At 38.7% G+C, this 26,520-nt stretch overlaps 1 protein-coding gene across 1 annotated transcript in view; it reads left to right on the top strand.

Moving 5' to 3' along the window:
• The window catches only part of TNKS (tankyrase), a 124,841-nt gene that overhangs the window by 69,054 nt on the left and 29,267 nt on the right, over nucleotides 1–26,520 (top strand). The window contains exons 6-11 of the mRNA XM_054295969.1: nucleotides 15,893–15,987; nucleotides 18,950–19,016; nucleotides 19,453–19,639; nucleotides 21,587–21,708; nucleotides 24,169–24,260; nucleotides 24,352–24,430. Coding sequence (XP_054151944.1) covers nucleotides 15,893–15,987; nucleotides 18,950–19,016; nucleotides 19,453–19,639; nucleotides 21,587–21,708; nucleotides 24,169–24,260; nucleotides 24,352–24,430 — 642 coding nt within the window. The remainder of the gene's footprint in view (nucleotides 1–15,892; nucleotides 15,988–18,949; nucleotides 19,017–19,452; nucleotides 19,640–21,586; nucleotides 21,709–24,168; nucleotides 24,261–24,351; nucleotides 24,431–26,520) is intronic.

Here is a 26,520-nt window from a genome sequence, read left to right as displayed (position 1 = left end):
AACAAAGAGAAATTTTAAACATCACCTGAAGTCTTCCTGCATACCAAGTATCATGGTGGTTTTTGGGAGTTTTGATGACCAAAGAAAATCAGCAATAATCATCTCAGGAACTGCAATTTCATTAAGCTAGGTAATGATTGATTTTTGTGCAAGTACTGGCTTATGTGCATATTCAGTGTCTGTCAGGGCACAAATAATGAGCTGTATAGTGCAGAGCTATATGGTGCTATGTAAGCAAATTAGTATTACACAAGGGTAAATTTTACAAAACTTGTTTTTTAAAAACTGTCTTATTTGTTTACTTTTTAAAAAGCAATGCTGGAGCTGAAATATAATAGTGATTTTCATGGCAATTAGTCCTGCTTTGATGTTGGTGTTTTTTAACAGGAGACTGGAAATTTGCAGTTGTTAGGATGTGGTGTTGTAAGGCAACATTTACATGTTGCATCATTTCTGTTCACATTGTCTCACCAAGCATCAGAACAGAACTTAGACACAGTGCACATCACCTGCCTATTGCTGTGGGTCTGAAATTTCCCTGCATCCCAGCCTGTGCGTTCTGCTGGTCTCCTTGGTCTTCACATTATCTGTAGAAGTAATGACTTCTAGAAGACAAGCCCATGGTGTTGATGTTAGCAGATGGTAATGAATTTCACACTGTTAAGAAGCCAAGGCATTTATTTATGTGTCTATATACGTAAAGGTGTGTCAGTTTTAGAGCCCCTGTTATTTTCCCTCAAATATTTTCCTCTGGGGTTGTCTTTTTCAAGGCTTAGTTATGAGTTAATTTCCAAAAAATTATTTTTGACCATTTTAAATCACCAGGTTCCTCTGCTGGAAATTAACGCTGTATTACTTCATCATGGAAGCTGGATTTCTGACTTGTTACAACAGCCTCTGCTTACCTAAATCAGCGGCAAGAGACAGGTTTAAAATTGCACATACAGTGTTTGCAGGTTGAGTAGAAGCACTTAGTCCACTTATTTCCTTCAGGAAGCTGATGTGAACACTTGAAAGCTGTTTAAGGAAGAAATTGATGATGCCTCCATTTTAAAAATGCAGAAGTATCTGACCTGATAAGAAAGGATTGGTTTCAGCAATTCAGATAAGAACTCTTTTCTACAAGACACTTCCCCTGTGACTAATCATAGCTTTCCAAAGTGATCTGCATCCAGCTGACATGGTAGCTATTAGCAATAGGAGGTTGGATTTTTGGCTGTACATGATATCCTGCTCCTACACTACATTATACACTCTCAGATCATGCTGGCACTAAAATACTCAGGTGTTGGTTGAATAAAACCTTTTCTTATGCAAGGGAATCCTAGGGAACTCCTCTATTTAGGAGTTACCCAAAAACCAATTCATTGGGTGGTCTTCTCAAGGTGCACCCCTTGAAGCAGAGCAAATATCTAATATTTTGAGCTCTTAGGACCATAGAAAAGTCCTTAACTGAAAAATAAAATGCTTGCTTTGTACTTTGAAGTAAAGTTTCTGTTGCAGCTGTGTTTTGTATTTACATTTTGTATCAACCATATGAAAAACAGAGAATACAATGGCATAACCCATGACAGTGTGATCTCAGGTATTAGTTCAACTTGAAGCAGGAATTGCTACCAAAAGGCAGCACAGAATGCAGTTCCTCCACAGCTACATTGTTTTCTGTCCTGCACCTTCCCTCCCCACTTCCTTCTTTGGAAACTAGAAATGTCATTTTTGCAACAGCTGAATCAGGGATCCTGCAAACAACACACCTCAGTTTTTCCTTGCATGGGAGCATCCAGTACTGTAGATAATGTAGTGATCCCATGGGAAAAAAATAGGCAATTAATTAAAATGCCATTTCTATCATGCATGTGGTCACACCTCACTTATTTGCACTGTTGTCTTCTGACTTGTAGTGTCCTTTTGTTTATTCCCAGTTTTCAGTCCTTAAGAGCTCCCAGTACCAGTCTTTGGTATTTTACTTCTGCATTGCCTTTGTGGTTACACCTTTCCAAACTTGCTGTAGAGGACCCTGGATCCAGAATACCAGTACAGGCATTTTCATTAAACTTTGTGAGTCACAGGAGACATACTTGCCTCTTGGGTTTGACAGAGGCTGTTGCTTCAGCCTGTTCTTTCCTGCCATAGGGATATTGGTTTTTCTCATGCATGGCCTCATTCCGGTTCATTGGCACAGGGTTCAGATGTAAGAATTCCAAGTCTGAGAAGGTCTGCAATGCAGTGCTGAGTAGCAGCATCCTTGGCCTGAGGTAACCACTGCAAAAGATCTTGAGAACAAAGTGCCCCTCAGCTTTTGCTGTGGGACATCCCTGATGCCAAGTAGCATTGGTAGTAAGTAGTGTTTGGATGAAATTGCAGATTCTTTCTCTTGATTCCTCTGCGTCTTTCTCTCTAGTGAGAGATCAGCCTGTAAACAAAGGGCTGGTAAAGAGAAATTAAATTCTAACAAGATCAGGTGAGTTATGTCTCCTCTTACCAGGGAGTCTCCAATTTGCTGCTGGTAAGTGAATTTGCCAACCCCTGTTCCACAACTCTGGTTGTTTGCAGCCATTTTCAAGAAAAATCCTGCAATTGGAAAGAGAATTGGTATAGCTTCCAATTTCTGAGTCTGTATGGAACAATCGATCCACATTTTCACAAGCTTTCCCTTTACAGTTATTAAGCCTACAGACTTGGGTAGAGGTTTAAATTCCCTTGTAATATGCTTGGCTCTGGGAGCTGGGGGTTGAAGAACAATGCCACGTACTGCAAGATGTGAACACATTGCGTGCTGGTGAAACTGTAAACCTTCAAAATTGTGTGCATTTTTCTTGTCCTGTGAAATAAAAATCAAAATTAATACCACATAAATCCATAGGTCCCTTTGTTCTGTAATCTGTGTCATAGAGATTATGTTCAGATGGGTGTGGAACATATTTTGGAAGAAACTATTTCACATACAATAAAAAAAAAGTTGTTTGAGTATTGGGAAAATCTACTTTTCTACAGACAAAAGCTGTTTATTTGAGCAAAAGACTTGTGAACAGATAGGCAGTGTAAGGCCTTGTCATGCCCAAGGGTATTTCTGAATGTCTCTGTGGACTTTACATGTTTGTAGTTTTTTGTCACATGTTATATCACACCTAGTTTCACAATTTGCATTTTGTCTTTCTCAAAGTTTTATCAACTCTTCTGCTGGTATACATTGTTTCTTTGTGTGGCTTGTAAATACAGTCCCTACTCTTAAGGCTTCTCTACAACAAAAAAAATAACTAGTGCAAAGAAGAGCAATCATCCAGAATAACAGTTAACTGTGTATTATTCTTGGTTCAGAATTCTTCTTCATTAAGCTAATAAAATGGAAGGCTTAAAAACTATTTATTGAAATGTCATTTTGTTTCAGAAAAAAAGAAAGCTCTACAAATCCAAAACAGTTATTTCAGAGTAACTGGAGAGACAAGCCCTTGCTAAATCTGCTCACTTTCTGCTTACTAGCATAAATGTCAGTCTGGTTTTGATGAAATGCTTTAGACTCAGTCTTGTGGGTGGGGAACGTGCAGATTTTGGTTTCTACATTTGTGATCCTGCAGGGATTTGCCAGAAGTTTGCTGATGTGCGATTATAGCACTGTGGAACTGCAGTTATCAAAATAAGCAGTAGCCACACAGGCTGTTAGCTGATGTTGGCTTGTGTAACGCTGGCTGTGGCTGATGGCTTCTGGACACTGCAGCCTTTATTGGCACTGATCTTGTGTGTGTTTCATGAAATACATGTGTAGCAAGGTTATATCTAGGGCTGTGAGCTGGTAGGTTGATAAAGAGAATCACAGAATGTCTTGGCTTAGATAGCACCTTAAAGATCATCTAGTTCCAGCCTCCTTGCTATGGGCAGGGATGCCTTCCATCAGACCAGGTCAAATATTTTAAGTCAAATCCTGTGTGCAAAACTGAAGGTATTTTCTGGATTTAGTTAATGATGTACTGTAAAAAAAAAAAAAAAAAAAAAAGGTGATATTTCCAACATTACAAGAAGATTACAAAGCAAGTGTTAAGTGTCATAAGGTTTGTGTTGTGCCTTGGGCAGAAGTGCCCAATGCTTATATGTACAAAGAACATTCAAAAATGGTCACTATTGTGTTTTGTCTTTGAAACACTATTTTATTTGCTATAAAAAGATAGTTCCCAGGATTCATGCATGTTAGAAAAAGTGACAAGTTATGCACTTTGTTATGCTGTGATCCTGTCTTACTTCATCTGCCAAGCATGATCAAAGTGGGTAACACAAGCATGCCTCTGCAGACTTTGTATGGTATAGATGACTTGGCTTGATTTCTGTCCCTGGTGTCACTTAAAACCTTTTATATCCAAGGATGATACCTTTTGAATAAAATGTAAAACTGATCTACTTGATTTAGGTTTCTGAGATCCTAAATATTTTCCCTAATTCATTTCAGTGAGTATCCCTTCATGTATTATTTGAAGTGTATTCTATCATGTCCACAAATAGAAATTGTGCACCAAAGGACCAGAAAGAAATTGTTTACACTGTCATCATTCTCTTTGTATTGTTCTCTAAAATACAGGAAATCTCATTTATTAGATCTTAATTAATGTGCTTTTCAGGAGGCCTCAAATGTGTTAAAGGCATGGGGGATTTTTATACCTGAACTGTTTTCCCCTTGATGATTAGCTTCACACAGGAGATGACTTCCTGCATTAGGCTGTTATCCATCTCTTGTCAGGAGAAAACAAGTCAAACTGGCAGATTTGGGCAGAGCTGCCATGTAATATTTTATGCACATTAACTAAAAGCTGTGTTCTGATTTGGCTCTTAACAGCTCACAGAGCATCCAGAGGCCGAGTACCGATAATATTTCTTCTACCGTGATCTCAGGGGTGGAGCTCTTTCCAGAGCTTGCTGAGATTGTTTTGAATTGAAATGCAGCAGCTCAGTCCAGGGACTGAGTGCATTTAACTTCTGTATATGGTTGCCTATAGTGAATACTGTAGGTGATATTTCCATGCTTGGTGTCACTTTCCTCTCAAAATCCCTGCATGGGAGCATAAGAAGTACTGAGAAGCAAACTGATCTGCTTTTTTGTTGCTTTTTGCTTTGGAGTGTGGTATTAGTGTACTTTGTGGCCTCCCTCTGTTGTAACATCTATCACTTCATTTTACACTATTTCACATCTCTCTGTGCTATTGTGCAACCACCTGCGGACCTAACATCATCTTCCTAATAAACCACTGGTGAGGATTTAGTTAAAAAAACCCATTGGGTACCTAATGTAACTTGTATATGTTGGCTTACCCTTATGCACGTGCTTGTTGTGCTTCAGAAAAACCGAGTTTTTGACTCTTCCCGAGCAGGTTGTGTTTATGCAGGTGTTCACTAATTCTAGCTGTTATTATATTGTATTTTTGCTTGTACAAACATCAAGATTACGGGCCTCTGTGTAGTTCCCCAAAATGTGCACTAATGATTGGTTTGTGACTTCTGTGTCTTCACATACCAAAATAATCTTAGGTGAACGTCATGTATAGCTAGTAATTCACCTGTTTTATTCTCCTGTGCTCTAGAGTAGATCCAGATTGGTCCTGGCAATTTGTTGATGTTCATTTTGGTTATGGGGATGGCAACCTCTTCTATGCTTAATTCAGAGCGATCCTTTGCCAAGCTTCTCCATGCTCCCAAATATGTACATGCCCACTCACCAGGATTTTGGAATAAGACTTACTGTTTTTTCTAAGATGTATAGTAAACAAAAAAATCCTTCAGTTCTTCACAGTGCCTTCTTGCCTGTAAGATCTCCATTTCTTGCCCTAGCATCTCCTTGCCCCACTGAACTGGCTGGTGCATTTTGTGCTCCTAGTTGGTTGCAAGAAGTTATGTCTGGTTTGAGTCCATTTCACCAGTTACTACTTAAACTGTTTTTGCCTGTCTACTTGGATTTTTTACCTCTGAACTACTGGAGTTTGTGGTCCTTGTGTTTTTCTCCAGCTTGTAAATTCAGCTTTTTGAATGTCCTGTTAATTCTAGCTTGCTGTTGGTCATACTGGCTTCTTTCACTATATCAAGCCTTTCCAGTAGAAGGTATCCATTAGCAAAGTGTCTCTAGTATTGCCTTCACTAGTAGTTTTTGTGCTGTCTGTAAGGACGTAATTTTATTACTTACTAATTCCAGCTTATTTTTAAAAACTTGCCATTTTTTTCATAGCTCCACTTTATGAAGGCTGGTGCCTCATGTTGGTTTATTTTAGCAAACATTTCCCCTGAAGATGACTTGTATCTGAGTGTGTTATAGCTGCTGTTAAAGACAACTTCTACTGAAAAGTTTTGCTCCAGATGTCATTTGGTACCATCCCAGCAGTTGCATTTACCCATGTGGTGTTCCAAGCCACTTTCTCTGTAGGAGAGTCACTGATATCATCCAAACATTTCACCTCTTAGGTCACCCAAAGCCCTTGTGTTTTCTGCCCTTGCTGTCTCTCTGATTTCTCTCAGCACATCAGTTATCACTTGCTCATACAACCCCATCACTGACTTCAGAGGTTGTATGGATAATTTATAGTGATCAGTTTAGTTCTAAATGAAAAGAATTGCAAATACTTATGTGCAAGGAGAGATGTATTTACATGACCATTTTAAAAAGTATTGTTTAAGTTGACTGAGCAGGCAGCAGATGAAGGATAAAAGGGAAGGAAAATGCCAAAATGCATTGTAATTGATGATGGATGTGTCATTGATGAGCAAGAATATTGAGGTGATTTGATTAGTCTTTTCTAAGTAATATTATATGCGACTACTTAAAGCAACTTATTTCTTACAAGTGAAATACTTTAAAATATTCATATTCTAGTAACCATCTTTTCAATTGGAATTACAGGAAAAATTCTCTTCCTTTTTCCCTGTATTTTGCAAGGCTGCTCTTCAAAAGGATTGGTAAAGGCTGTTTGATTGGATTATAAAGTAATTTAATTCTAAAATTTGCAAATTATCACTGTAATGCAAAAAGAGCATTTTGTGTATTTAATTTTAATAATTATTTTTTGTTTCTTGTTTTAATTAAATTCCAGAATATAAGGTATGTTTATTTCATACGCAGCACTGGAGCTGAAATGCAGTCAACATGCAAGTGTTGCTTATAACAGTTTATTCTGACCCAAGTTTCAATAAAATGAGTGAAGTGCTGATTTGACAGAGAGAATGATCAAATTAATTTATTCCTTCTTAATAATGTGATAATATTATGAACTGAAGCCCAGAAAGTTTCTAGTTGGAAGGGGAAGGTGGGGAAGCAAAGTAAATACATCAAGGAGAAGTAGTAAAAATAAGATAGGTAAAAAGAAAAGGGAAATAAAAGATTATTAGTTGACTGTAGTAGGAAGAACATTTATGTTTGTACAGACTGGGGAACGAGAGGCTGGAGCAGCGCTGCAGGAAGGGAGCTGGGGGTGCTGGTCCAGGGCATTGAATGTGGGGCGCTGAGCCCTGGCAGCCAGGAGGGCCAGCCCTGTCCTGGGGGGCAGCAGGCACAGCCAGGCAAGGGAGGGGATTGTCCTGCTCTGCTCTGAGCTGGGGCAGCTCTGGGTGCCACAACATCAGACAGACCCTGAGCTGTTGGGGAGTGTCCAGAGGAGGGCAACAAGGATGGCAAAGGCCTTGAGGGGAAGCTGTGTGAGGAGTGGCTGAGGTCACTGGGGCTGTTCAGCCTGGAGCAGAGGAGACTGAGGGGAGACCTCACTGCAGTCACAACTTCCTGGGGAGGGGAAGAGAGGGCAGGCACTGATCTCTTCTCTATGGTGACAGGGACAGGACCTGAGGGAATGGCCTGAAGTTGTGTCAGGGCAAATTTAGGTTTGATATTAGGAAAAGGTTCTTCACCCAGAGGGTGGTTGGGCACTGGAACAGTTCCCCAGGGAAGTGGTCACAGCTCCAAGCCTGACAGAGTTCAGAGGTGTTTGGGCAACACTCTCAGGCACATGATGTGACTCTTGGGGTGTCCTGTGCAAGACCCAGAGTTGGACTTAATGATCCTTGATGGGTTCCTTCTAACTCAGGCTATTCTGTGACTGTACAGAAGATTTTGATAGCAAGTGGAAAAAGAAGAGACTGCAACAGCAAAAAGCCCTGGCAGTTTTGGTTCTCTGCTGATTCAGTGTGCATCTTCTTCAGATTGCCAGAAATGGCTATGCCGGACACCAATACTGTGAGGAGTTTCTGTGTAGTGTTCTACCATATCTTTCAAGTCAGCATAGATCTCCTTTCAGTGTTAAATAACATCAGCTGCATTCCTTTAGGAGAAGAGAGTGGATCTTTACTGTAATTTTTTCCTTATGTAGCTCAGCAAGCCACTATTCCCTCAGCTGTCAGTATCTATCACCAAAGAAACAGCGTATACTCCTCTGCTTCTCTGATGATCCATCTCAAAGTTCCTCTCCCTGTGTCCTTGAGTGCTGCCAGAGATGTACTCTGTGCTTCTGAATCTGAGAAAACTACAAATGCTACTTCGTGGTGAAAGCCCCAGAATTTCTTTTTCGTACTGCAGTTCCATCCCTAGCTACACCCTCATCGTAGGCATGTAGAAATGGAAGAGATTCTTGTAAAGATCAGTCTTCTGAGAATACTATAGTTTTGTGAGAAGTGTTACTCAATTTTTCTGACACATCCTCTGTGGAACTGTTTTGCCAAATGGTGTCTGAGATACGTGCCTATACAGAGGATTTTCGGGGAAGGGAGGAGGTGTTGCATTTTAATTCTCTTTTAGGAAGAGGTCAAAGATTACTAGTGCCCTATTTATGGGATCTGCTATTTGTGAAATCCTTCAGAGATCAATGGTGTTCCTATTTAAAGTGTCTCTCCCAGTTCTCTACCTTCTTCCCCTTAGTCTATGTTTCTAGGTTTGTTTCTGAAAGTAATGACAACCCCCTGAGCGCTACAGCCTGAGGACAGAGTGGCTGGATAGTGGCCAGGCAGAAAGGGGCTGGGGGTGCTGGTTGAGAGGAGAGCAGCTGAATGTGGGCCAGCAGCATACCCAAGTGGCCAAGGCCAGTGGCATTGTGGCCTGTGTCAGGAATAGTGTAGCCAGCAGGACAAGGGTGGTCATTCTTCCCCTGCACTCATCACTGGTGAGGCCACGCCTCGAGTGCTGTGTCCAGTTCTGGGCCCCTCAGTTTAAAAAGAATGTTGAGGTGCTGGAGCAGGTCCAGAGAAGGGCAACAAGGCTGCTGAATTGTTTGGAGCACAAGTCTTGTGATGAGGAGCTGAGGGAGCTGGAGTTGTTTAGCCAGGAGAAAAGGAGGCTCAGGAGAGCCCGTATCACTGTACAGCTGCCTGAAAGGAGGCTGTAGCCAGGTGGGGGTCAGTCTTTTCTTCTGGGCAACCAGCAACAGGACAAATGGACAAAGCCTTAAGCTGCACCAGGGGAGGTTTAGATTGAACATTAAGAAGAATTTATTCACAGAAGGAGTGATTGGTCAGTGGAATGGGCTGCCCAGAGAAATGGTCACCATCCCTGGAGCTGTTTAAGAAGAAACCGGATGTGCTGCTCAATGCCATGCCCTAGTTGACAAGGTGGTGGTCGGTCATAGGTTGGATTCAATCTCAAAGGTCTTTTCCAACCTAGTTGATTCCATGATTTCCTGTTCTACCTTATTTTAACCTTGAGATGGAGACACTCCAGTTATTTGTCTACCCCTGTGCAAGATCATGCTTATCATCCTGTTGGTCCTTCCCCACGCTAGGCACGTAGGTGATGGAAAAAGCTTGTCTCTCATAAATCTCCTGCCCCCTTATTTGTCAACACTTAGCCCAAGTTGCAGTACAACATGGTCACTGTGTTAATGTGTGGGACTGATGCCAACCCTTGTCATGTGGCCTTAGAGGTTCAGACATACAGTCAGAAAACTGGGTTGTCTCTCAAAGGTCAGATCTGCTAGAGAAGCATTCAATAGTCCATAGTTTGGACAGTACAGCCCCTGAGAAGGAACAGATTTGAATACTCACTGGATATGAGCAGCTGGTCTGTCACCCAAGCAGACCTCTTCCAAATGAGGCCTTACTCTGTTGGTGTGTTTGCAGTATTTTTGGCCTTCACTTTCTGTGCTTTTTAACTCTTCCTTGAGTTTATGGACATTCTTGCCCATTGATGCTCTGCCCTAGCACTGCTGTGTCTGTGCAATCAAACTGGTTTTGTCTTTGCAGGTTTACAGCTCAAAACAGTTGGTTCCTCACTACCACCACCACCACCTCCCACCTGCCAAGAGATCATCTGATATACCACACCTCTAAATTAAGATACTGTTTGCCTTGCAGATTCTGAATTGGTTAACTGTTCAGTTCATTTCCCCTGTCATTAGCTGTTAGAAAGCAGCATGTGAAATTTGTGACATGATGTTTTGTGGAATTTTGCTGTGCTAAGCCTGTCCAGTTCAGTAGTCTAATTAATTACTACTGTTTGTATTCTGAAGATGAAGCAGTTAAATTACCACTGGAAACAGTGGAGTGAGAAATGTTTTCCTTAGGTATTTTTTAGTTCTTGTCTTCAGGAATTTTGTTTGTTTGTAGGGGTGTTAGTTTGTTTCTTGTTTATTATGGATTTTTTACATAAGAAAAGTGGTTTAAGCTCTTCACCTGTGTGCTTATCTCCAGAGCTGCAGCTAGCTCATCTACAGTCAGCAGTCTGACATGACTTGTTTTCCTGAAGCAGCATCTATAAGTTTGTCCCTAAAGCATAATTGTCAGCCACGAATTTAAATAACTCAGTGCTCCTATAAAATGTCCAAGGAAGCTGCATGATTAGGGTGACAAGTCATGTGGCTGGTGAACAGAAGCATGGACCCTTTCCTGCTCATTAAAAGCTTAATTATTCAGTCAAGGATAGGGAACTTCATTACTTTTGTACCAAATGTGTAAGAGCATTATAGCATGAATATAAAATAATTATTTTGAGTTACTTGAAATATGTGTTTATAGAAGGAAATATTTTGTACCCAAGTCCCATCTTGGCACAATACAAATAAATGTTAATGAGCTATTTCCCAAGAAAGCTTCCAAATTCATTTAACATGAAGGTGTAAGATGGGTGCACTGTTTAAAATTAGAATGCAAGTTGGTATCTGAGCAGCAAAGGAAAAGCCTCATCTTTTCCACAGTGAAAAAGTTTAGGAATGTGTCTGTAAGATTTTAGTGTTGTTGCAACTTGTTTTCTTACCCCATTTATCAGAATGATAAAGTGGTGACAGGAGGTACTCTGCTTGCATCCGGAATGTCTTCCTGATGTACTCTCATGATTGATGTGGTTCATTTTAGAGATGTCTGCAAGAGAGCAGCATCAAACACAGGCTACTGTGATTGGAAAGAAAGATTCTGTCATAAATTCTAACACAGTAAAGAGGAAGTTGTTTGCTTTGCCAGGAGTCAGGACATCTTTCAAAACAGTTTTATGCAAAACTATGAAACAAAGGTCCCTTCTGCGATTAGAAATCCCTGTGCTCTTCCCTTAATTCAAAAGAGGTGAAATGCTTCTCTTAAGGGAGTTTGTATGACAAGCTACAAGAGTTTTAAGATATTTTTATTGCTGTTTTCTAAGGGCAGTATGATCTGAATACAACAAATGTTTTTTTAAACTACATTTGTTAAATGTGAGTTTGCTGCATACCTGCAATTTCCAAATCTACTAAACCTGAAGATTACTACAGACATGATTTAGAAAGTCACAAATATTTAAATCTACATTAAGTGTTTTAACATCCCTCCCTCTTTTTTTTTTTTTTTTTTTTTTTTTTTTTTTTTTTTTTTTTGGTGTGTCCTTGGTCAGCAGGGTGTTGTAGAACAGTTAACAATAAGCATACAAGTATCCTTAGCTATTTTTTTGCCACGCTTTATTTGTTTTCCCATCTGTGTAAAAGCCACCCTTACTGGTTCATATCCCTGTGGGGACCTTCTGAACATGAGAGTAGCCATATGTCAAGGCCAGAGCTGGCCATCAAAATCAGTGTTGCCTCTTTATTATGAGAATGCCCTTCCTGTATACAATTATATGAATTTATGGTAATTCTAAATCACTGTATATTGATGTAAATAAGATGTGTGATGAGATCTTATTTATGTAATAAGATTGTTCATTTTAATAGCCTTCAAGATGGCAAGTTGAGAATGAGAGAAACATATAGATTAGGATTTTTATCAGATAGCATTGTATAAAGATTTTGACAGTAGAAAACAAGAACAGGAGATATTAGTTTTTAAAACAGTTCCTGCAGTTGTTATTAATCATGCAGATAATGCATAATATAAGATGATTACATAAGATCCCTTGGTTTAAAGTTGCCCTTAAAATGTGTAATTTGACTCTGAAATGAAACTTTCTTCTGAGGCAGTGGCAGCATTACCATCTGAAGGCTGCTGAAGACTCTTTAGCAAGATAAGGGAAATGGATGGTGCTTGGAGCTGGAACTCCCACATTGCCTGTGGACAGCTTGTTGAAACAAATTTTCAGATTTTAGCAGAAGCGGCTCAGAGCCTGCAGCACTGGAGATCCCTCACAGCCCCTTTTGTTTGATGCAGGTGAACAGGGGATGGCAGGTCCAAGGCGGCTGACCTTGAACAGGGGTCATCAAATCAGCTCTTGGTAACAGAGCAGTGCAAAAATACCTAAGGCTCACTGAGAACAGTATCAAATCTAAAAAATGCATTTCTTGTATTCCCAGGCAACACATTATCAAAAAAACTGCAGGCAAAACCACCTCCCTTACTATAAATAGTAGGTATATAGGTTGACAGCGATTGCCATCTTGTGTACAGTGATGTTCCTTAAAGTGCTCTCAGTACCTGCTTTGACTCAGTTACAGCTGCCATAAAATTTTCAAATAATATGAGCATCTTGCATGATGGTCTACTTTACTTAATAAAAATGGAGTCATACTCTTTTTAATTATACTAGCAAGTACGCCATTGTGATTGGCCTGGTAATGGTGAATGTGAGTCTTGGAAGGTAAGTGCCCTCTAAGGATTTTGTTAGTAAGTCTTGCCAAGTTTTGCAAGGTATGGGAGGAGGGATTAATTGATAAATCTGTTTTCTTAATATTAATTTGATATACCTTTCAGGTGCAGTAGACATTGCTGTCAGTGATATTTAGTTTTTACTTCCCTGATGCTATATAAATAGCATGTTAATTTTAAGAATCACTCTCTGCTGCCATAGTTAGCTTTTTTTTTTTGAAGGCTCATAATGTCATCTAATGAGTAGTTCATGTAGCACAATATTATCTTTTAGTTACCTAGGTTCTATAATTAGCATACAAAGTTGTAACTCCACATTAGTATTTTTACCTATTAAATCTATAGTATGGATGAATCCTCTTTCTTATGAGAAAGGAAAAGTTTTTAAGAATCATGGAGAGAGCATCTTCCTGCTTTCTCCATCCTGAAGCATATGTAAGCATGGCATTTATAGGGGCCATTTAGCCAAAATAATGAGCAACTGGTTTGTGAATAAAGGGGGAGCAGCACTTCAGCTCCTGCCTCCTGCACCTGTGTGTGTTCACTTGTCCTTGACCATCACTTAAGTGGTCTCTCTGGCCCTCTGCCTGCCTGCCTCTCCAGCGCTGGGTGTTTGCAGGTGCAGAGTTGAAGCATGCTGCCTGCTGGAGGTCTCAGCCCCCTCCCCAGGATGGGCACAGGGAGCATCAGTCGATGCTGCTTGGAGAGGCAGCCACAGCACGGCACACAGCTTTGCTGAGCTGCTCTGGGCCGCAAGGCAGGCACACCAAATGTCAGGTGCCTGTCTGCAGATAAATAATTCTGTGTGCTGGGCAAGACAAGATGCTCTGTATTTGAGGCATGGGTCTGGGGAGTCTGCAGGCCCTTGCTCAAGAGAAGGAGGTAGCTCACCTTACTGAAAGACAGGGATATAAGTTGTCTAAAGATTTGGGTTAATGCGGATTTGCTTCATTTATGCCATTTGTTGTGCAGCTATAAGCTTGAAAAGTTTTGTGTTTCTTCTCTAATGAAGTTATTTGGCAAATGCAGATCTATTAACCCTAGAAATACAAAGTGTACAGTCCCAGCATGAGTCATAATAGTTTTTCTTTTCATTTTAAGGAGTGAGCAAGACTCGGGGGTTATGTGTCTTTGTTGAGAACATCTCTGTTAATAATGTTTCCTTTTAGTAAAGCATCGTTTTGGAAGTCTGCCATTATTGTTTTAGAAGTGGCACACAGACAATAAAAGATGAAGTTTAATTGTTGTGAGGTTAAAGGATCCTGCACTGTTCCAAACATTTAATGCTTGGCTCCAATTTTTCTGGAGTCTAGACCTTTGAATGGACAGACTTCTCTGTAGTCCATTTCAAATAAATTCTAGGTTTTCTGAGTTACTAATTCAGTTGATAAAACTAGATTTAGTAACCAACCCAAGGCAGCTGTCAGAATAAACAGTGCTGAATTATTCTGCTAGTGTCAATAGCAGCATCATCCTTATCCACATTTTCATTAGTATTTATGATATGCAGAAGACAATTATTTTCTAATAGGGGCAGATATAAAAAGAATATATGGCCTTCTAGATCAGTCTAAATTGTTAATTCAGTAGCAGAAGCCTTAATAGTAATAGATCCTGATAATGTGTGTGGTCAAACAACTGAATGTTTGTTGTTACTGGTATTTTGTATCTTGGAAACACTGGGGGGATCTTCATGTTAGAATGTTAGAGGTCCTTCAGTAGAGATAAGTCTAAAGATGGGTCTTATGGAAACTTGTATGACTACTTCCCTAAATTTACTGAATTTTCCAGTTGTTTTTCTATGAGATATATACCCTGTGTTGTCATTTCTGATAGTACAGCCTGTGTCCTCAGTATAATACACAGGACACTTGGTTGTTGTCAAAGTTGTTACTCTTTCTGAAGCCAAGTAGCAAAGTGTTGAGACTTTAGTAAAATATAATACACACTGCTCCCAAGTTATGGACATTAAATATGTGTTCCTGGAAATCCATACTGTTTATGGATGTATAGTACTTGCTTCTGTTTATCACAGATGAGACCATTTGTCTTGATTTTTATTTTAACCTCTTGATAATAGTGAAATGTGATATCTCCCCTTGTAATACTGTATAATGATGTTTTAATGCTGACAGTAAATTTATACTTGGCATAATACAGTGAGATATGTATGTTTTCCCATGTTTCAAGCTGCTTTATGTGTGGGGTTTTACTGTGAGAAAATTGTATCATTTGGTTGCATGCCACAAAATAAATTGCAACAAAGATTCCTTTAAAATCCTCTGCTTCTCAGCCTTGGGATGGAGGAAACATCATCCATTTCTGTAGGAAAGCAGTCCCCTCGGGCTGAGACAGCATAGAAAAATTGTTTTATAATAAAAAAGCTTTTAAAAATAAACTTCAAGGGAGATTACTGTTGTCAGCTCAACTCAAAAGCTTTCAGTTAAAATTCATATGAGCTAGCTATGGAGAAAGGTGTTATTACTCTGTTTTTATGCAGCAAGGTGCATTACTGATGAAGACCTGTATTTTGCAGTAAACTGCAATCTGCATACAATTTTCTCTTTGTCTTACCACAGCACAGAAGAAATATGGATACTTTTTTGGTGCAGAGATGATGATGATGATGTTAATGATTTTTACAATTAGCTTTAAATTAAGAGGCTGTTATTGCCTTGGGGGTGCCTGTATTCTTACCCACTTTCAGGCTTTTTTTTGTTTTTGGTTCGACAGCAGGAGGGGCCTCCTGCATGTGCTGTGTATTTGTTAATTCAGCTAATCACAGAAGGGTACTTTAACTTATCTTGGTGCAATGTGTAAGAGTAACTGAGAGTATTTCAATGGCAGGAAGTACAGGACTTCAGATTGATGTGACTCCCATTCTTCATCTTCTTTTGTTTTGCAGTCCACTCCTTTACACTTAGCAGCTGGCTACAACAGAGTTCGGATAGTCCAGCTTCTGCTTCAGCATGGTGCAGATGTACATGCAAAGGACAAAGGGTATGTAAAATTAATTGATTTATTACCTGTTTGCAGCACTGGTTTTGTATTAGTCAAGATATAGAATTGGTTTTTTGGTTCATGTTGCAGCACAATCTCAAATAGTTGTCTGAGAATGTGATGTTTGCTACCAAAAATCTGAGTGTGCTTCAGATTAGTTGTGATTGCACTTTTTTAAAGGCTTCTTTTACACCTTTAAATTTTTTTTCCAAACTTTGCTCTTTACTTCCATTTAGAGACTACCCTTTAAAATTACAGACTAACAGCGTTATTTTTGGATAGGCGATGGGAAGAAGATACAAGAGCTTAGTGAAAGATGTGCTTTGAAAAACTTATCTATGGCCTCATTATCTTGTTTCACATATATGGATGTAATTCCAAGTAACATCAGTAATGCTCATGTGCTCACAACTAGTGGTCCTCATAGATCTGTCTTCATTGAAGCTGACAGCAAAAATCAACATATAGTAGAGGCTAAACTATTCTATTTTTGCATTAAGGGTGGTAGTTATGTAAGATATCAGCAAAGTGCACAGCAGTCAGAAATCTAAAATGATACTTGCTGTGTGTTGTTCTCAGCCATACATTTCTCATCTCTAAGGTGATGATTTTCATGATGGTTGGATTGGAGGGCTTAGTCCTAACATGGTAGAAATTGGGCCCCTAGTTAAAGGCATACATTTTGTATTCAGAATCCATAGAAGTAAGATATGTGTGTGTGCTGTCTCCAGCAGCAAACCTGAGGCACTTCCTGTATTTTCATTTTCTGCTAGTGTTCGAAGTGATTTTAAGTTTTCTTAGCTTCTTTCCCTTTTTTCCTTTCTCTCCAAAACAGTCCTAAGTGTACTTAAAACACTTATAGTTTAACTAATTGTAGCTCTTTTGTCTGTCCATTTACCCCAATGGCTTTGATAAACAGTATTGTTGTTAAATGCAAAATGACATATTATGCAAGTCAAAAAAACAAAAATACACCCAAAAAACCCCACAAAAACCACAGAAAACCAGAACACACCACAACCCCCCCATCCCCCCAAAAAACAGAAAAGACAATAAAACACCTTCCCCCTGCCCCTCAAAAAAACCCACAAGAAATAAACCACAAAAGTCCTACAGTAAAGCTCCATATAATACCTATTTAGGTAGATCCAGCATTATTTAAGCAGGTGGAAGGTCTTTTGTACCTTTCCAAAATTTCAGCATCAGTTGTTAGAAAATTCCAGTGTAGATGCTGTATGATGAGTTTTGAACAATTTGCTTGGAATGTATGAGAGGTAGTTAAGTTGAACTTGAACTTGGGGCTGGAGCAGGAAGGGAAGGAAAGCAAACAAAGAAAGGAAAACCTTTCAATACTTACTCTGTACTGAACTTTAAAACAACCCAAACATATTTAGAAACTTCTAACATCCTAGTAAGCTTCCACTTTTTTTTAGTGGCACCACACATTTAAAATCAGTGTGGTGTTTTGTTTCACCTTGCTGTTTCTTCTTTATACATAATTTATAAGAAAATTGGCTATAAATAACTGTCACTTTTTATTTAAGGAGCTAAATTAGGCTGCATTGATTTTATAGAACTGTTAGGTTCTCTTCAATGGAGTCAAGTCAGAGAAAGTGCTTAGGAATTGTTCTGTATTTTCAAAATGGTCACCACTTCTAGTTTATCCCAAAGAGTAGCCCAGCCAGGGAAGCAGCTCTTTCTCCACTGGTCTTTCCTTTCCCTTACTGCTGTTGTGCTGGAAGAGGGAGTGGGATGCTGCAGAAGTGGGCAGATGCATTGCTGCAGGACTGTCTTTGCTGACAGGCCTTGAAGTCCTCAGTCCTCTGAGACGACCACTTTGGAAGTGGGCAGGTTTTTTGAGTGCTCCGTGAAATGGATAGTCTCTCTGTCTCACACATGCACTCATAAGTTGTAATTAAGAAAAATAATGATGAAAAAAACAGTCTGAAAAATTTTCCCCAAACAAATTTTCCTCTCCTGTGACAAATGTGTTGCTGCTTCTGAGAGCATCCACCTTAAAATTAAGTTTATTTAATTGCTGTCTACTACTTGCTGTCCTAATTATCTCTGGGTTGGTTTTGCAGTCCTGGGACTTACCCCCTGTATTTTTCATAGGTATTATGGGGTTAATTATGGTTTTCATATATTATGTGTACTGATCTGTTGAGCCATAACTAGCCTGTCATGCTTGGCTTGAATTAAACTCATTTTGTCCTCTGCAGTAATTGCCCATCTCACATCTCCTTTTCAATGCATGACTTTTATTACATCTTGTGCTTGTGACTAAATCCCTGTTATTTACTTTGCTAGTGTCATTTTTAAGTATGGCCTGCAGTAATATAGCACTACAAAAATTACAGGGACTCTCTTAGAAGTATCTTGAGCAGTTAAATAGGTTGTACTGTAAAAAATGGAGGAAAATCAGGTCATTCCACAGTCTAGAGCAGCAATTTGAGTCTGCTTTCTATGGATATTTGTACGTCTTCATAAAATACCCAGGAGTTACGTTAGTGTTATCTGGGGAGTTTTGCCTTTCACATAGCATTTAAAATAGGAGTTCCTATTTAGGCAGAAGCAGAACACTGTTGAGGAAATTGAATGTGGAATGGGACTTTTCCCCCTCCTTAGTAGCTTCAAGAAAGATCACATCAAAGCCAGTTAATGCTAGTCTTAATGGTAGATTAAACATCTGTGGCCTGTTAAGGCAAAAAAAAAAACCCACAGCAAAAAAACCCTCCAAAAACCAAGCAACAAACTCCAAGTTTTAATGCCACTCTTAAGTAATGTGTTGTTTGGGAAGTCAGATTTTATCATTAGTTTGTAAATCCTAATTTTTAAATGCTTAACTACTTGAATATTTTAACTATTATTTGATCTTTTAATTTCAGTAGGGAGAAAACTGTTCCTCCCTTAAAAATGTCACTTTAAAGAAAATTGTCATTTGCCTTCTTCTTCCATGCAGTGGTCTTGTGCCTCTTCATAATGCCTGTTCCTATGGACACTATGAGGTTACAGAGCTGCTGCTTAAGGTAAGCAGAGGGATGGGAAGTAATTACTGTTGATTTAGATGTGTTAGATGAGATATGAACTGTTTATATCAGAGTTGAAAAGTAAGATTTTTTTTTTCCTACTAGTAACAGGTTTCAAACATCGTATTTTCATTTCAGAAGCCTGCAACTGTAGGTCTTTGAAACAGTATATGTGTTTTTTTCTTTATCTAATTTCTTTGGACTGATAGTAGAGTTGAATCTTTCTGTTCAAAAATTAGCTCACATAAAAATTCCAATTATTTTTCACAGATTCAACGGTATTTTTGTGTACGCTAGTATTTTTAATTAAATTTTGTCTGTGTGTGTTCATACATGAGTGATTTGAAACAATTTTTATAATAAAATGTAAATCTGTAAGCTTTTTAGTTGTTGGAGCTGATTTCTTCCTAAAGCAAGGCTGTTTTTGCTGCGCTAGCACGGTGCCTGTGTGAATGCCATGGACCTGTGGCAGTTCACCCCGTTGCACGAGGCCGCTTCCAAGAACCGCGTGGAGGTCTGCTCGCTGCTGCTGAGCCACGGCGCCGATCCCACCCTGGTCAACTGCCATGGCAAGAGCGCCGTGGACATGGCTCCGACGCCCGAGCTCAGGGAGAGGCTGACCTGTAAGTGCTCCCAGAGTGACAACACTTGGTGGTGGGTGCAGAGGGATGCTTTCCTTCCAGGACACCTTCCTCGAGCTTCAGAAGTGGGTGCAAGGCGGCAGAGTAGCTGCAGCTGTGCCGTGTGCTTTGCAGTGCACAGGTGTCTCTGATACATCGTTTGTTGTATTGCCTGGTTTTCTGAAATTTAGGATTATTAAGGCACTGCTGAATCAGTGAGTTTGGGTTTTTTTTTAATGTTTAAAGTTCAGTTCAGTCACGCAGGACCCTCTATATTGAGGGTCTGTATTGCACTTAGAAACTTACAGAAGGTAGGTACCTTTGGTGTGCAACTGTAGAGATGGAAATTCCATCACCTTCTTTTGTAACAATCATTACGCTGTTTACAAACCAATATTTCATCTTTAATTTTAATTTGTATGCCTTTGCTTGTGCTCTTCGGAGGATTTGTTTCCTGACTCTTAGAAAATGTAAAAGATAATTAAATGAGACAGATATGGAAACAGAGCATTATGAAGTTACAGAAAACTTCTTGAGGATTAGAATCTCAATTATAAATAAGTTTTTGGTTTTGTCTCTCACCTTTCCACTATAGCAGAAGCCCCTAGAGATTAATAATGTGATCCTGCACTACTCACAATCACAGCTAGTCAGGTTTTAGTCTAGTCACTATTATTTGCAGGGGACAATGGTGAGATCATGTGCAACAGAAAACTTTGGTCTAGAAGAAAAGAGGAGGGCATTAGTATCTGGGCTATAGCTTCTGACCCTGAGGAGGATTAATTTAGCATTTATTTAAATTAACAAACAAAATAAAATCAGTTTAAACTTTGGTTTATTTCTGTTTAGAATTCCTCAAGAGCAATGAAGGAAGATACATGTCCATTAATATCCACTGAAATTTGTAAACATATGTGAGCATTAGGTCAAACTTGACAGTATCTTGATGGGAGAGCTTGTATTTGCATCTCAAAAAACCATGTTTTTATTTTCTTGAGTTGTTTTGTCATATACTTTGGGAATAAAGTTACATTACATTTGTTATTTCAAAATTTATTTGCACTTGTGCTTTGAGTAGTGCTTTGCTTACAAAGAAATTTAAACCAGACATTAAAACAAAGTGGGAGAAGAAAGCCCTTTATTAAAAAACTTAAGATCTCCAGGTTGCTTATGAAACAAAAATATTTATATTTTTACTGAAAATGAGGTATTTTTTTCTAGTTCGCAGAGTCAGATGTAATTTTTGCTAACCTGCCTTTTGTCTGAACATTTTTGAGAGAAACACTTCTTTTCAATTTCAAAGTTATTTAAAACTCAAATGAACTAGTTGCTGAACTAAACAAGATTTGGAAATAGCAAAATTAGTGATCTGTACTTGCAAAGATACACCTGCTGTCAAAACTTGTTTCATCTTGGGAGCAGACTGGCTTTAAATGCTCAGCTAGTTAGCTTTCTTTAAGACCAAGAGTTTAGTATTTTATATATGTATTATTGTTGGTTTTGTTGTTATTGTTGTTTTTATAATTTTATAGAAGTTATATATATACACTTAAGCTTTACAGTGAATTCTTTGTCATGTAAATACAATACAGTTTTTGAAAAACAACTGTAATTCTTTATTTTCCTAAGAATAGCTCATGGCATTGTGCTTATTTGAACAGAGACATGGGTAATGTAGAGGTCACATATGCATTTAATGTCAGGTGGGTGGAGGATAAAAGGGAGAAAAGCTATAAGGATTTAACTCAAGGCATAGCTTCCCCTATCCTTTAGCATACCCCTTTGGTTTCAGCAAAGCTTCTTTCATGTTCTGTGTCCCAGGTCAGCTGGCACCAAAGACATGCAGAAGCACTCCTTTTTCCTCTTAACTGAGTATAGCTGTCTTTCTGCAATAACATTTATAAATGTGACATTTTGCTGAATATTAAATGTGTGTTTTTCCTCTAACAGATGAATTCAAAGGACACTCTCTACTGCAAGCAGCCAGAGAGGCAGACCTAGCCAAAGTGAAAAAGACACTTGCTTTGGAGATCATTAATTTTAAGCAGCCACAGTCGCATGAGACTGCACTGGTGAGATTATACAGTCAATCCATTTGCTTCATGATAAATGTGCTGGTAGCCTGGAGTCAAGGAGTTTTATTTCTACACTATGAAAATACATTCATCATCTGAGATAGGGAATTTGGCATTGAACACTTTCTATGCTTAAATAAAATCACCACTATAGAAAAAACATAATATAATTTATTTTAAGACTTTTTTCCTCTCTTCTGGTAGATTACAGAAGCTCTCCAGCCACTCTTCACTTTTTCATTTTTCACTTCTCTTGCATTTTTTCCTATAAACCTCTTTTTTGTTGGACTGTTGTTGTGGTTTTTTATGGGGTTAAATTTTATTTCTGCAGCCCAGTGGTTTCCTTCATGTTTTATGTGAGTGAACTTGGATTACAAATTTTCTTCATGGGATACCTAAAATTGTGGTGAAAACAGGTGTATATCACAGGGTCTTATAAATTTGGAATAGTACTGACAATACCACATTAGCTGTAGAAACAGGGTTCTTTTGAGACTTTCCTGGCATTATCCTGCTCTTATTTGATTGTTTAAAGAAGCAATGGAAGCAAAGAACACAGCCAGTATCCCAGATGTAGTGTAAACTTTGAAGCTGAGACTGATGGTATTGTTAAAACCACTATAGTTATGATACTTTATTCCAATGGAACATTTTCTTCCCAGTGGCAGGTCTCAGCTGCAGGCATGCAACTGCATATTTAGTGTTGGAAACATTGTGATTGTAATCAGAACATTGTGTGTTGGGTACCAAGCATCCATATGCTCTGTTTCCTCTGTCAAGGACTCAGCATCCTTGCCTGAAGTTAGAATCAAGAGAGGAGGAGAGGTTTATAGGCTGAATATGAAGGCAGTATGAATTTTGGGATGATGTTATCCTTTTCTTTCTGAGTGTATCAGCTGCTGCTATGTGGCATCTCTTTAGCTGTGTAATGATCACTTCATAGTCCTCTCATGTTCTTTGCTCTTTTCTGCCTGCTGATTCTGCAGAGACAGCTGGACCAAATGGAATATTTTAGGTCTATTGATGTATTTGGTTCAGTGTTCATTAAGTGCTTGACTGCGATTTTTCAGTTTTTGGCTGCTATACATGAGCTGTCCAAATGAAAGGACTTAGCTTCCAGGATCAGATGAGGTTATGTGTAATCTAACTGAGCTATTTCTGCCCTAAGCATGATAATGTTTTCCATGGGCCAGTGGCCTCTCTGCTGAATTAGCCAAAAGGCCACAGCAAGCACCTGATGTAGGTTTTAGTGTTGCTTTGAGATTTGGCAATATTTCAGTATTTGTGTGTTTTAGTACTTACCATATAGGCAGGAAATAGAGACAGAATATCTGCAAAGCCTTAAAAATGCTGCCTCACTTCACAGCAAAAGTTGATCTTAATGTTTATTTACAAACCTTGCCTTTGCAAAATTTGGATGTGCCCTGCTGATTAACAACAGTGTGGAAGCTTGAGTGAAAGTTACTTCATAATGAAGGCTGAAACTGGAAAAAAGATGATGATTGGTACTAGTGCTACCTATTAGCATTTGGTTTGGGGTCTCTCTAATTGTAAACATTATCATTTTGCTGTTGGAAAGTTAGAGAACTCTTCCAGGAGACTTTCTGCCTTTTATGGGTTACTGGTTTAAAATGTGGGTAAAGATATAAACAGAAAAATCCAAAAGTTTCTCCTGTTTCTCATAGTCTGCTATCTTGAGATGTCCAAACTTGAAATAAGCATTTCTGGACTTGATTTTAAAGCTGGATATTTAATCTCATCTGGAACGATGCTGGTAATTCCAGGCTTCAGGCATACAATGATAGGGCCACTGTTGAGAGGCCAACAGATGCCAGCCACATTTAGGACAATAGTTACACCTAGCAAAGGGCTGTGTGGTCCCACAAGGGCAGGCACAGGCATTGAGAAACCGTGTGTTGAAGGCTGTATCTTTCTCATAGCATGGGAAGAAAGATACTCTAAGAGAAATGTATTGCCTGTTTGCTTATTACATAGTCTGTAGTTGGGTGCATGACACAAACAGCCATTAACAAGGTCAGTACACATTGGAACAGAGGAAGAACCAAAGCAACATTCAAGTCCTGTCAATTTGACAACTGCAGCAGAATCCTTACAGACCCCTTTGGAGACTCTCTGTAAAAAGTTAGGCTGTTTCAAACTCTTTGTCTTTTCCTCCTTTGTTCATTATGTGTCAGTTTTGTCCTGATAGCTGGTTAATGTAGTTGGTACCATACTGCTTTATTCATAAGTGAAAAATAACTTTAAAATTAAAATTGTTTTTCTGACTAGAATAATTTAGCATTGATCACTAACCTGTGTTTTGTTCAGTATGATGAATTCTGTTTGTAAATTTTGTAGTCTGTTTTAGCAGAATAATTAAGGGATGAAGTAATATATCTTTAAAGTTCTTTATTGTCTGTGTATTTGAAAGATGCTTTGTGTTTACTTTTTTTGCAGCACTGTGCTGTTGCTGCCGTGCATCCGAAGAGGAAACAAGTTACAGAACTATTGCTCAGGAAAGGAGCAAATGTCAACGAGAAAAACAAAGAGTAGGTTTCTGAAATGTTTGAGTTTTCCAAAGGCCTCTGTCATACTAGAAATGTAAAAAACTAATACATCACATTTTTCCTCCCCCCCTAGTTTCATGACGCCTTTACATGTTGCAGCTGAAAAAGCTCATAATGATGTCATGGAAGTTCTACATAAACATGGAGCAAAGGTAAATATACTTGCATGTATTTTATTTAAGACAAAGGGCAAGAAGAAGGGTTGTGTTGATTACATACCGCATAAAATTTTTTGACAGTTGCTGCTTTTTTATTCTGTATGCCTTGTGCTTCTTGTGTTAACCTTGAAGTGTGCTTTATCTGAATAAGTACAGGATCCTCAGGAATCCCATTTGAAAAGTACATTTCTCCAAGTAACCAAATAAAGGTTTTTAGTATTTTAAAATACTCATTTTTAATGAATCTTGATATAATTTCTAATAAATACGATTATCTAGGTGCCTCACATTGCTTTATCTTGTTGGCTTGAAAATATCCCATGGCTGAGGGTACTGACACTGAGTTTAGTATCCTAATGCTGAGTATTCCTTAGCTCTTGCTTGCTTTTATTCTCAGGGTCAGATTGTTTTGCTGTGCCCTTTAGCTGTTGATAGGTGCTGACCTAAGTAATTTGTGAGCTTGTGACCACATTGTTCAGCAAGTTATTAAAGACAGAGAAAGGTATAACTTAACTTTATTTAGAACGTGGTTTAACCATCTTTCAGAAGTGTTTTGGAATGATCTTTCTTCAAGTTCTTGCAGCAAACTTAATATTCATTGTAATGATATACATCTCTACTTAATTTTTTCAGAAACTCTTCTTGATGGATACTTACTTTGCATTGGCTAAAATATAAAAGATCTCTCTGTTTTTGCTCTGAATGGGACTTAGATTACTCTTTTTAAGTCTTCCTCTCTGTTCAGCGAGCTAGAAGTGAAGAACTCATTGTTACCAATGTTTACCTGTTGTATTATGTTATTGCCTGTAATGATGATCAAGTGTCACTCTTGCTGTGATGGGAGGTATGAGCAATGTAGTTGTATACACAGTCAAGTGTTTTTATTTTGAAACTATGAATTTTAATTTATAAGCCTGTACGAGAGCTCACTGCCAGATTTTTTATTCACTTCCATAGTACTTTAATAGATCATAAAATAGCTTAACAGCAATACCACAGTGGAGTTGATCGTGTTTGAGAGTCCTAATACACTGGTGACTATTAAGTTTTGCCTAAGGGGGAAAGCAAGACCAAAGTTCTTGATTATAATCATTAAAACTGTTGGTTATTATTTTCCCAAATTCACTCTTAGTAGCATATCTATGCACTGAAAGTAAAAAAAAATCATTTTGCCATAGGAATAGATATCTCATGACTTTTATGGATCTGCTTTTGCACAGTAATTCAGTACTGATGGTATTTGGGTAGGCACTGAACGGGACATGCTGGAGTTTTAGATGTACTGATACCAAAGTACCACCTGCTTTGAAATCCGAGGAGCTTCTGTGTGCTGCCACTGTACTCTCCTTATTTAAATTAGTGCTTCCTTGAAAATCTGTCTCAGTTGTAGTCAGGATTAGGAGTAAGCTCGAAGATGGCATCCTTACTAGAGTGGACCCATTTTGTTTTCTCAGTAGCACATTCTGATGATAGCTTGTCATTCTTTTATCTCCTGAAGCTGAGGTTCCTAAATTGTGATCCATGAGTCCCGTGTGGACTGATTAATGGTGCTGAGTGGTGCACAGTTATCTACAGAATGATGCTGAGTGGTGTGTTCTGTCTTTTATTCCATTAACAGCATGCAACTAGAGGTAGATAGTGGTCATTAAACCTCCTTCTTCATTCATATCCCATATCCTGTGTTATTCTGAGCATAGGCCATTCACATTTATGGTCTAGCAAAGCACTTAAGTGCATGCAGGAGACTAATCAAAGTTAATATTAAGTGCATATTTCCGTAGTGCAGTGGATCAGTGTCCAAAGTTTCTTAGCTGTAAAACAGTAAATAACGCACCCAAAATTTTCAATGAGAGGTAAATCATTAAGGCTTTATGAGGCACTTGAAGTTCCCAGATGGGATATGCTCAAGAATATTAGTTACTTAACTAGGCATATTTAATCACTCTAAAATGTTTGTCTTGCTTGTGTATTATTATTTGACCTCTTGCTGATGCTTTGAGGTCAGAGCACTGTTGTATGCATTTGGTTCATCAGATACTCTTGACACTGGGATTTCTTTTGTTTCTGACTGTTGTGACATGGCA

This window comes from Melozone crissalis, unplaced genomic scaffold (genome assembly GCF_028551555.1).
Source record: "Melozone crissalis strain CALT ecotype California unplaced genomic scaffold, PUWL_Pcris_2 ptg000006l_1, whole genome shotgun sequence".
Lineage (NCBI taxonomy): Eukaryota > Metazoa > Chordata > Aves > Passeriformes > Passerellidae > Melozone > Melozone crissalis.
Note: the sequence above shows the minus strand (reverse complement) of the source record. Positions and strands in the feature narration are given on the sequence as shown.